The 11,661-nt window shown below is 43.8% G+C and overlaps 1 protein-coding gene across 1 annotated transcript; it reads right to left on the bottom strand.

The window, feature by feature from the left end:
• Positions 1-876: 876 nt before the first annotated feature.
• On the bottom strand, positions 877-9,562 carry CRHBP (corticotropin releasing hormone binding protein). Its single transcript, XM_014894309.2, has 7 exons — positions 9,411-9,562; positions 8,884-8,977; positions 8,120-8,277; positions 5,789-5,999; positions 4,115-4,263; positions 3,022-3,139; positions 877-1,603 (listed from the first exon to the last, which is right to left on the bottom strand). The coding sequence occupies exons 1-7, from the start codon at positions 9,489-9,491 to the stop codon at positions 1,446-1,448; spliced, it is 969 nt and encodes a 322-aa protein (XP_014749795.1). The 5' UTR covers positions 9,492-9,562; the 3' UTR covers positions 877-1,445.
• Between the last annotated feature and the right edge of the window lie 2,099 nt (positions 9,563-11,661).

The raw sequence follows: 11,661 nt of genomic DNA, 5'->3' as shown, positions 1-11,661 counted from the left end.
CAGGCATGTAGTGGCCAAGAACCCCCCCACTCGGGAACCCGAGTTGGGGTTGCTTCATGCTGTGGAGTAGCCAGCAGCACTTTTGTCTGTTTTCATTGGAATTAAATGAAACATTCTCACAATCCCCACTTTTTCCATAAACACAGCCCTACAGGGTAGATACTCTCATGTGAGTCTGACCAGTCTGGCAAAGACATCCATCTGTTCATGGGTCAGTCACAAAAACAGGGCTTCCAAAACCAAAAGAGGGAGAGTCTGAGGCATCCTGTGGTTTTCACTCACTTCAGTCCAGGAGATTAACTGCAGAGCTGCTGAATGATCAAGACACTTGATTTTGGATGAATGACTGTGAGATTAAGAGCCATAATTTAGAGTGAAAGATTTCAGGAATGCAGCTGGACTAATTAGGTTTCACCATTAACTGAGCCCTGGAGGAGGAACAGCTTGCTCTTGTTACTGCCAGGTATCACTCCCAGGAAACACACCAGTCGGACCTTGCTCTCAAACCTAGGACACAGCTCTGGTCTTCTGCTGTTCTTGTGCTTCCCAGAGCTCTTCAAGGCTGACACTCTTTTTATGGGACACCAAAGGCCTGGAAAAAAAAAATCTATATTTTTGTATCCTGGCCTTCACTGGTCAGCAGGACACCTGACCAAAAAGTCTGAAAGAGGGAAGGTACCAGTAAGTGTACTGCTGAAACTTACTCTGTGTGGAGGGATAACCAACCTAGAGAAACCAAATCTTTGGTCATAATAGTTCATGGTTTTTCAGCAACATATATTCAAAACCTTCATTTCCAGAAAACTGCACAAGACTTAGGAAGTTTAATCAGAATGTTATAAGAACCCTTCAGAAAAAAATACAACATAAGAACTCTTTGCCAACTCTTTGAATGTATTTATTTATGTTTGGATTTGTGTAAGGAAGTCTCATGCTATAAATTTTTATTAAAAACATGTCATTAGAAATAAATAGTACATTTATAGTCATAAGTAAAACAGTAGTCTTTATGCACACTAATGTTGGTCTTCCACTTACAAAACTGGAGTTGTGTTTCACCATCTTTTTTTGCTTGTTTATACTTGATATAAAAGGATAAAGCTGCTGCATGAAGTTTGTATTTATTGTGGGTTTCATATATCCCCAGACTACGTTTTTTGTCTATTTTCCTAATAATATTTATACAGGAAACACACCTTTCTATTTTTGCTATTGATTTTCGATATGGTAAATGAGCTTAAACATTGCAGAAAGAATATAATGATAATAACAAAGATTAATATACTTGTTGCTTTTTCCTGCTTGCTGATGGGAATGACTGATTTGTATGAAAAAAAGAATGATACTTATAGAAAGGCTCAACACTACCACCTAGTTAAAGGAAAAAATACATTATTATAGAACATCATTTTCATTAGCTATGTGAAGATGTGTGTCCTGGTTTTTCAGATACTAGGAAAGCAGAATTCCTCAATGCTGTTCTCCTTTCTTGTTTCTGTTTCCTGCAGATCCAGTTGATGATACTCAAACGTCACACGGTTGACGTGTTTGCCACTGGAGACCATTCGCAGCACAGTGTTGTCACAGCCAATCTTCATTTGGGCTATTTGGGGAAAAGAGATATAAAGGTACCTTTACATGAGAGAAAGTGAGGGAAAAGAGATGTATAGTGATGGGAATGATGAAGCACCGATACATGCAGTTTTTGGAAATAAAGCAAATTCATGTGTCATAATGGCCTGCTGGCAGTGATACTGCTGATTAACTTTTGTGTTTGTTAGTTTTCCTTTACAGTGCTTGAGTGTTTAATCAAGTATCCTTCCCTCATGCAAATGCTACTCCATGTCTATGTTAGATACCATGAATGATGGGTAAGGGTAATGGCATTCTATCCTGGAGACAGCCAAAATTAGCAACATCGAAATGTTTCCCTTTAGAGGGATAAGTGGGTTTGTGTGTAAGGACATTCCTCACAGGAATAAATGCACGTAAGAGTGCCATCAGGACAAATTCAAATGGTAGTGCCCAGCATGTGGTCTCTGAGAGAAATCGACTGTGTCACTAGCTGCTGCTTTAGGCAAGCCATTTGAGTGGAGGCTTGGTAAAGCCTTTTTGTTTGGGTAACTTGGGGGAACTTCCTCAATTGAGGAGAAATCTGGTATGTCACTGGGAGAGCAGGAGCTGCTGAGATGGATTTTCAATTCCTTCACACCACCAGAAAAACCTATTTTAATCTCATTCCAGTGCTCAGTATTATCATTCAACAGCAGCACTTACCAGTTGAATTTTTGAACAGTGCCTGGACTGTTCAGTAGTGGTGTGATGCAAGGCAAGGAAGACCACAAGGGCCAGGCACATTCCTGCTCTGCAACTCTGTGGAAATGCTGCTTCTCCAGTGCCCTGTTCATACTCCTGAGGTATGACAGGTGTGCCACAGGGGTTAGTCTGATGTATCACTGCCACACTTTGCAGTCTGCTATTGAATATTAGGGAAAATTGAAGTTCTTATTTTTATGGGAAGAAATAAGTTACTGGACTGGTATGACAGCGAAACAGGTTCAGAGCCCCAGCAGGTTCAAAGCAGAGAATGGGAACTCTGAGGTTTCTGACGTATGTGTTACACCTGCAGCAGAAAAGGCCTTGGAAACACTGAGTAAATGAGAGAAAAGCTACTTAACTGAAAATGTAACAATCTGCCTTCGTGTGTTGTGAATTTCCAAACCCTTTTATGTGCTGACCTTCTAACATATATTTTTGTCATAGGACAAGAATTTTTAAAATATGTCTATATATTCTATAAAATTCAGCCTTGTCATAATGATTACTAAAGAGGCAAATGAAGGTGGTCATGGGTGTGCTGTAATGCACAGCCACACTACAGCCTTAAAAAGCTTTTGCTCTCATCGTCTGCTAAATGTGAAGTTCATTAGTCTAGCAGGAAATCCAGATGTATGTGGGGGTCTCTGCATGTCTTAGTATGGTTAACTGTTTTATTATGTGGAGGTAATTGGAAGTTCTTACCAGAACCATGAAAGGAGTGACAAAGGTCAGCTAGTGGAAACATCTTGGATGGGTCTAAGCCAGCTCCTCCAAGAAGCTCTACAAAATCTCCCATGCCTGCACAGCCTGCAGATGGTTTCTTAAAAAGGCAGAGGCTAAAAGTTATTTAACATTCATCTTCAAAATGTAGCAGTTCTGCAGACATTATTGAAGCTAACAATAGGTTTTAGAAATCCCCTGTGCTTAAAGTTGTGCAAAATCAGTTTCTCATCCTGAGCAGTACTACCTTGATTTGACATTAGTAAGTTAATTTTCTTAAGGGGTTCCAAAGAAAGACCTAAGTAGACTCTGAAAATTACTGACAAGTAGAAAAGATTCAACTGCTTTTAATGCAGATAAGCAATCTGGTTCTGGATGCTCAGACATGTAATCAAATTAATGCAGGCATGGGCTGTACGTATGCCTACATTCAGCTGGCAGGCAGGAACTTCAGTTCCACTATACCATACTTATTCCTAAAAATATGCTAAAATGCAATTTTAGCAATTTTTTCTCAATTAAGGGAGAAATTAGCAGAAAGAGTATTTTTTTCTGAAAATAATAGCTTAATCTATATTAAACCCACAATTTTCCTGAAATTAATGTTGTTTGCCAGAAATATCTTGCGTGGACAGCTTGAGCACCTTTGAGCTGTCACCCCTTTGCTGCTGTTTAAGTGCCTGGTTTCTTTACCTTTGCTGATACTTTGCTATTAATGACTCCTTTCTCTCTTCAGAACGTTTGGTGCTTTCATTAATTTAAATACAGACAGACAGTCTTGGGGAGAGTGCTCCTTTCTTTATAACGAAATTTACTTTTTGTTATGGCAATCAATCGTTACATGCATTCATGCATAATTTGGCTGCCATTGCAATATTATAGAGACAATAGTGACAGAGACAGCCCCAGCTCTCCTCTCTGGGAGAAACGAGAGCCCTTAGTGTGCACACAAGAGGTCCAGAGCACCCATACCTTAGCACTCAGTGCCACAGCCTATTCCTGCTTCACCCCTTCCTGTTTCTGTGCCCGGAAAAATTGCACATGCTAATATTTCCTTAGGAAATAAATCTCTCACCTTTAAAAAGAGACCATTCAAATGTCCCAGGATAAGATCAGATATTTTTATCACCACTGGGTAGATTATGGAGAAGCTGCAGTTTCTGTGTTGATGAGGAATGACCATGGTAAACCTTCCTGAGGGGGTCTGAGAGATGACATTGCAAGCTGGGACACAGGAGAAGGTACAAGAATTACTTGTTCAGTCCTCACTGCATGTAGCAAAACCACATAATTACAGTCGCAATAAAGCAGAGATAGTTTAATTGCTGTAAGTTACAACGAAATACTGAAAAAAATGTGTATGGCATTTTCTGAGGTTCTTGCATTGCATTTGTTCCTTAAAATTTAATTCCCCATTGTTTACTATGTAGCATGAGGTCTGGCAGAACCTGAGGGTGAAGCAGTCAATAGAAGAGCTCACACCTGAAATCTGCACATCAGGAGCTCATGCTGTCAAGGGCTCTTACAGTTTGTCAGTTTGCAGGAGGGTAAACATGGGTGGACGGAAGGATTGTGTTTAGTTTGGACAGCTTTGATATTGCCAGCAACCCCCTAAATCCTATTCTGCTCCGCTGAACTGGAGTTCCTTACACTGCAAAATACCTCATTGAAATGAGAGCATGACTTTATCTTTAAGTTCAAACTTTAGAGTTCAGGTAAAGGAGTAACTTACCATCTATGTGAGTAACCCAAGGGATCCCTAACATAGATCTGAGGTCCTGCAGTTGCTTTAGCAGGATGGTGAAAGACATCAGCCACCACCAGCAGCTGGATACAATAATCAGATCCATGGGCATAAAGCCACAGCAGAGTGGGGACCCAGCTTGCAGCCTTAAGTCTGAATAACTTGGAGTAAAGACATAGCAAACACTCTGTCACAGTTTGGGTTTTCTGAGGGTTTTGTTTGTTTTGGTTGGTTGTTTTTTTGTTTGTTTTGTTTTTGTTTTGTTGGGTCACTTTGAATAGTTTGGTAGATAAATCAGACTGGCCTGAACAGTATTTGTTAACTGTCCTGTCCTCTCTGGAAAAAAACAATTCAAGTGAGGTACTGGAACACGTTGTCCAGTCAAGCTGGGGGTGCCCCACTGTTGGAAGTGTTCAACACCAGGTTGGATGAGGCTCTGGACAGCCTGGTCTAGTGTGTAGCATTCCTGGCCATGGAGGGGGAGGAGTTGAAACGACATGATCTTCATGTTCTCTTTCAACACAAGCTGTTCTATGATAATTTGTGCCTCACCAGCTCAGAGGAAAAGACTTGCAGATAGATCCCTGTGATCATATATCTCTCATAACTACCACATAACCATTCAATACACTCATTTTACTGTTAACATTTCAAATATTTTTCCCTCATTGTTCACCCAGATCTAGAAAATGCTGAGATTAAAGTTGATAAATTAATACGATTTGTTCCAGCTAAATGTGTTGGAACATGCCAATATTAGATTGGGAGGAAACTTATTTGAAAGAAAGAACCTTATGGTCTTCATATTGCAGCCTGTGTGATCTCTTAAGCTCCTTTTTTTCTTGGGACACACCCTGAGCCTGAACCAAGCCTGGGTCCACCTGCCTTACTGCAGCCATGGCAGTGCAGATAACCACAGTGAGGAAATTCAGTGCAAAGCAACACCTTCTTTTTGCTTCCTGCCCCAAATTCAAGCCCCTTTGGTGGTATGAAATGCAGACTTACGGAAGAGATTGCTGTTTTTCTTGACTGTGACAGTAAATCCATTGCCCACTTGCTGAATCCTGAAGAAGATCATTGCCACGTTCTGTGATGATCTGATGCTCCTCTGAATATTCCCACTTTCACAGAAGTCTACATATCTTTGAGAAGTGGTGAGCGGATGGTCCAAGGAACTGGGAAATTTCTCTCCCTTGAGTATCCATCCATCAAACACCTACACAGGTTCAATAATATAAAACAAGGTTTTGCTTATTGCTCTGTTAGCAGAGAACAGAAATATGAAGCATAACAGATGCTCTTTTCTTTTGACACCATATAACCTGTTCAAAGCCAAAAACTGAAAACAAGAATTCTTTGTATTTATTGATTTCCTAAAATTTAACTAATTATTCGTGCTTTAACTGACGTTTAGGAAAGAGATACATACAACTTTTAATGTTGTTGTATTGTTTTTATCTGCTTCGGGTGACAACTTTTGTGGGTGTTTTGTTTTTTTTTTTTTTTATTTTGGTTGGGGATTTTTTTGTTGGTTTTTTTTGTTTGTTTTGGTGTTGTTTTTTGTTTTTTTTTCAGGGAAGTATCTTTTTTTGCTTCAGTATCATCATGTTCTTGTTTTTTGCAATTTCAGTGTTACTATGAGAAGTTTTTGACCAGTTTGATTTGGGAGCCACGAGAAATATAAGTAACTTTTTCAAACTCCAGGCATTTTGTCGATTGATCTGGCTTCTAATTTTCCACCATCCTTGCTTTACAGCTTGTCATTAGTGGTCCCAGGGGCCTTCCACAGATATTGGAATACAAAAAACATTGGGGAGGAATTATTGGCAGAGGTATTGCTCTCACTTGTGTCTGCTCTTTCACCTCATCCTAACCACTAGAAAGCAAAACAAGTCCTGCATTATTTGTCTGGACCTTAAGCATCAGCTTTTACAAATCTTTCCTTCATAACAAAAAAGTAACAATTTTCCCTCACCATCTTCAGAAAAATGTGTCAGAAGTAGAAATGTGTATTAGTTCTAGCAGTTACCTATAGAGCTACCTATACAGTTACCTATAACCTATCGATACAGTTGCTTGCCTTGCTGTTTCAATTCCTTCCTAGCTGCTCTCACATGGTAATTCGTTTAACACTTCAGTCAATATTCCCAAAATTCAAGTTTCAGGTTTAGCCATCTCTTCAGTCAATAATTATGAGGTATGTGGAACTTCCTGATGAAAAAACATCAGGATCTGTCTCTGGATTTTCCAGAACTGTAGGTTTATGAAGTAATGAGATGCAGGTGCTCAAATTACATGAGGGAAAAGCTGCCTGTATATATAATCAACATAACAGAGAAATTTGGGACACCATTACCAAAGAGAAGAAATCTCAATAAAACAGAAAATATAACTTGGTATATTTTTCTAGCCCCCATAAGTGACCATAAGTGCGGGTACAAAAGCCTTAGACCCACAAGAGACTGAAAATCAGTCTCTTGTAGCCACATGTGGAGAGATCTCAGCCAAGACACGGAATGGAAGGACAGAATTCTCCAGCGTAAAGGGAGCAGGAGACAAGGAAAGGGCTAAAGGGCAGCTTTCCTCCTTCTCCCTGTCCCTGGACCTCAGCTTGCCCCTGAGGGATGTGGTCTGTTCTGTGCCTTGCCAGTTCAGCACAAAGGGCAAAGTGCAAGGCGAGGGGAGCCAGGGACCATCGAGCCTCCCCTTCTCTCCTTGACTGCCTTCAGATCTTGGTGAATGCTCCTGCCTGCCAGAGAAATGTGCTGGTAAAATTTCTTAACACTAGAATATAAATGGCTCTAAGTCTTGAGCCTCTTTATGTTCGGAGCCAATGTCCTGAAAAATTCTACCAGGAAAATTTTAAAGAAAGCCTGCAATGATCACTATTAAACTCACTATTAAACTGATGCTAAGTGACCTGTGAGCAGAGGTCCCAGAGCAGTAACAGCGATCCAGAGATCTGTATCATTGTCTGCAGAGCTCATGTGATTCACAGTGCAATGAGTAAATCGTACTGACCAAATTCTCAGCCATCCCCCCGGTATGGACACTCCATAGAGGTGCTTCTGGAAAAGCTCAGAAGAGCCAGTACTGTCATCTGGAGAGGGATCCTCGTCCTGAGGATCTGAGCATCTGACCTTGCTTTAGAGGTGTGTGGTGACTGGGGGGACACAGAGTGCCTCAGGGAGGAGAAAGCCACCCCCGAGGTGGCTGCTTTGCGAAAGCCAGTTTTGCACACACAAACACACACAAAACACAGATGTGCACAGGAGCCCACCTGCCCCAGCAAACACCTCACAAGGCAGGGGAGAGCCGAGACTCGCAGCCCCTTACCTTCAGGAAGTCCCCCCCTTGGCAGTCGATGTTCACGAAGTCGTAGTGTATAGTGATGAGCTCCTCGGGCTCCCCGATGAAGAAGGTTGCGCAGTGCAGCTGTGGCTGGTCTGCGGTGAAGGTGAACTGCCCCTCTATACTCAGCATGTCAATGCACCCTGGAGAAGCAGGGACAAAGGGCTGCTGCCTCTGCCTGCTCTGGAGGGAGACTCAGTGCCATCTCCCGCTCTGCAGGGAAGGGGGGATAGGAGAGGCCCCCCCGCTGGGATCCGGCTGGCAGTGAGGACAGGGACAGCCAGCTGAAGCAATTAGGAACCTGCTGAGCATCAGAGGAAACATAGTGACTCGCAGGTGTGAGCACAAACGTGCGATGGGGGGATGAGGGGGATGGCGTGTCAATGCATCTCTGAGCAGAAAACTCTGTGTGTATGTGCACAAGTGCACGAACACTCAATTCTTTCAGATTTCTCTCCAGTCACAGCTGCTAAGCCTGCCCCACCCCTTGGCAATGTGACCCTGCCTAGGGACACGGGTGGGGAATCCCCATCCTACTCCAGTTATTTGGGACCATCAACTGTGAACCCCAATGCTCTGCCTCAAACCACACGTTTCTGCGGGTCTAATGCTTTGTCCTTCTTCTCCCTAGTCTTGCAAAAAGCTTCTGCACCTCTGTCATTCCCAATTAGCCCTTTCTCCGCCCTGAGATACCCCCAGGGATTCTCCCACCTGCCAGTAGTCCCTTCCAGAGCACCAAAGAAACTCACGGAGCGACCGCCGGTAGATCTGTCCTGCAGACAGCTCTCGCTTCAGATCTTCACTGAGTAGTAGGAAGGGGTCATCTTCACCAGCATCCCTCACCTGGTGAAAGATGGAGGGCAAAAAGAGTCTGGGGCAAAGTGAAATGCAGCCCTCTCCCTGCACCTCTCAAGAACAGGCACAGCACATTACATCCCTCCTCCAAGAAACAGTGCAGCTGGAAGAGCTCAGGCAGAAAGCTGCCAACCTGCAGTAGAGGGGAAATAGACCTGGCATCTAAGAGGCAAGCCCAGCAGGTAAGTCCACTGAGAGTCTCTTAAATCCTCAGCAAACTGGCTGAACATAAAAAAATAGAAGGGCAGTACAGAATACATGGGACTGTTGCTTTAATGTTACCCAGGTGTAAGTTTAATGCAGAAGTGGGAATAGGAAAAGGAGAGAGAGTAAAGCACAATGCTTGAAAGCTGAGAGTACAAGTTAGAAGATAGCAGCTAAAAGCACAGTGAGATGTTTAATCATCAGCTCTATTGCTCACCTCTAAGTATCTGGTTTCTCCCTTGGAGGCTGCCAGGAAGATGAGAACGAGGTGGCATTGAAACTGGAAAGCAGACGGCATGCTGACACCTTCTCTGCCGGCCGTCCCGCTGTGGCCAAGTTTCTCCGGGTCTGTGCCGGTATGCAGAAGCCGCTGGGGTGTCTTGGAGCGACTCTTTTTATAGAGCTGTTGGGAGGGGAGGCACTTGGTCCCCGTACTGATAGGGTAACCCATGGTAACTGAATTCCTCTCGCAGTGACACAGTATGTGGGCATGACAAGGGTCCAAATTACAGCCACAAATTTTCAAGACGGTTGAATTCCCCTCTCCGGCAGACGTCTTTCCTCCTTATCTATCTGGTGGAATAGCTGTAAACCTCTGAGGAAGAGAACCCATCCCTGTGCATACGGGGGACTCACGCACTGTATTTATTTCCAGTTAATCTAAAGTGAGCAATGAAGAGCATCCCTGCCTCCTCCCGGGGCAGTCCCAGGTTATTTCAGACCTGCAGGGCTTCCTTCCTACCCTCTGCTGCTCTGTGACATGCAGCCTCTGCAGTGCCTATGCCTGCCTAGGGAGCTTCCTGCTGGCCAGGACTGGGTAGGCACCCCTGCGTCCCGGGCAGGTTTGCAGCCTGTGCCAGCATCCCTCCAGGGCTCTGCAGCGGCACACAGGCAAAAACAGACAGCTCTTCCCATCAAAAACAGCTTTCATACAAAAATTATGAAAACTTGGGCTTCCCAAGGGCATATTTGTCACAGAACTCCTGATGGTGCTTCAGTCTTGGTCCTCAAGTGAAACCTGAGAAGACCTTTAAAAGTTGAGCCTGTGAGTGAAAATTCGTAACTCTGCAGAGTGCTAAACTCTATGTAGGGTATATAGCTGAACTCCATTGAAGTTCCTTGGGAATCACAAGCTTTGCTGGAAAACGGCAGAGTTTAGCCCTATTTGCATTAGAGGATGGCTGGAATGTTAATCAGGAAGGTGAGAGGTGCCTTGGAGACCATGAAGATCAGAAAGAACTTCAGAGGCGCCCAGCCTTACTTGTTATTCTTTTGCTCACTTGCCAAAGAGATTGATAAGGTTAAAATTATAGCTTGATCCCTCCAATCCCTCCGTTGGAAGCATTTTGCAGGATCCAATCCCAAATTCTGGCTGCAGTGTCCCACTTTGCCCTGCCAGTCCCCAGCCCATACCTCAGACGCTGAGTGCTGGGGAATATTCAGCGCAGGTGTGCAGCTGCAGTGAGAGCTCTGTGGGGCAGGAGGCTGAGCCTAAAGGAAGAGGCTGTGAACTGGCAGCCTTTTGAATTCCAGAAGGCCCAGGGACCTGTGGCACCAGCCAGGTGACCAGACACTCAGAGATATAGGAAGAGTCGAGGACTCAGCTGGAAGACCACAGACCTTCACACACAGACTGTGAGGGTGTAAGCCCAGGTGCTCTTTGTTCAGCGTCCCTCTCTGGAGGCAGCAGGATTCTCTTCTGTTGCTGTAGTATTATAAAATTACTTAAAGGACACAGAGGTCTGAGTCTCTGCTGTGGGAAACCTGGGTTTGAACTGGTGAGGGAAGCTGGTCTGCCTGAGTGGGATGTGTAGGGAGTTGAGTGAGCACCCATGGGCTCACAGGAGCTGCCCGCTGTGCTGGGGCTTGGGTCCCAGCAGTTAAAGTCTCCTGTGGTGGGAGTGTGACTGCCTCAGTGCCTCCTGAATGGTCAGACAGGAACATTATCTTGCTGTGAGTCCTTGAAGATGTTCAGTGAAGAACAGCATGTTTGATTGTGTGTGAATTTGTTACAGAAGATTTCAGATTTCAGAACTGAACTCCAAAAATTAGTGAAGGACACATGGCACTGCAGCCAAAATATTATGACTGTTAAATCAGATGTGAGGTGATCTACTCAGAACGAAACATACCAGCAGTGATGTCACTGTAGTTTAAATTCTTGGCTATGAATAGTTCAGATGTGAGCTTAGTGCCACATTCACCCGTGGAGGTGCCCAGAAAAGCAGGAAGCCCCACAGTCTGGAGGCCATGCTGGCAGACCAAGAGAGGGGTCTGTCCTTCTCCAATAAACAAGGCCATGAGAGGGACAGTAGGTTCCACCTCCATATCTACTGTAATTTATTGTTCACACAGCGCCTATAGTGACTTTGAAATTCCTATGCAACACCTTGGAGTTTGCTTTGAGTGTAGAAATATTCTGTGTAACATGGTGCAAAAGTTGAACTTCGATATTCTTTGCTGTTGAT

The sequence above is a fragment of the Sturnus vulgaris genome, chromosome Z (assembly GCF_052056855.1).
Source record: "Sturnus vulgaris isolate bStuVul1 chromosome Z, bStuVul1.hap1, whole genome shotgun sequence".
NCBI classification, from domain to species: Eukaryota; Metazoa; Chordata; class Aves; order Passeriformes; family Sturnidae; genus Sturnus; species Sturnus vulgaris.
The sequence above is the reverse complement of the archived record's forward strand: the minus strand, read 5'-3'. Positions and strand labels throughout refer to the sequence as shown.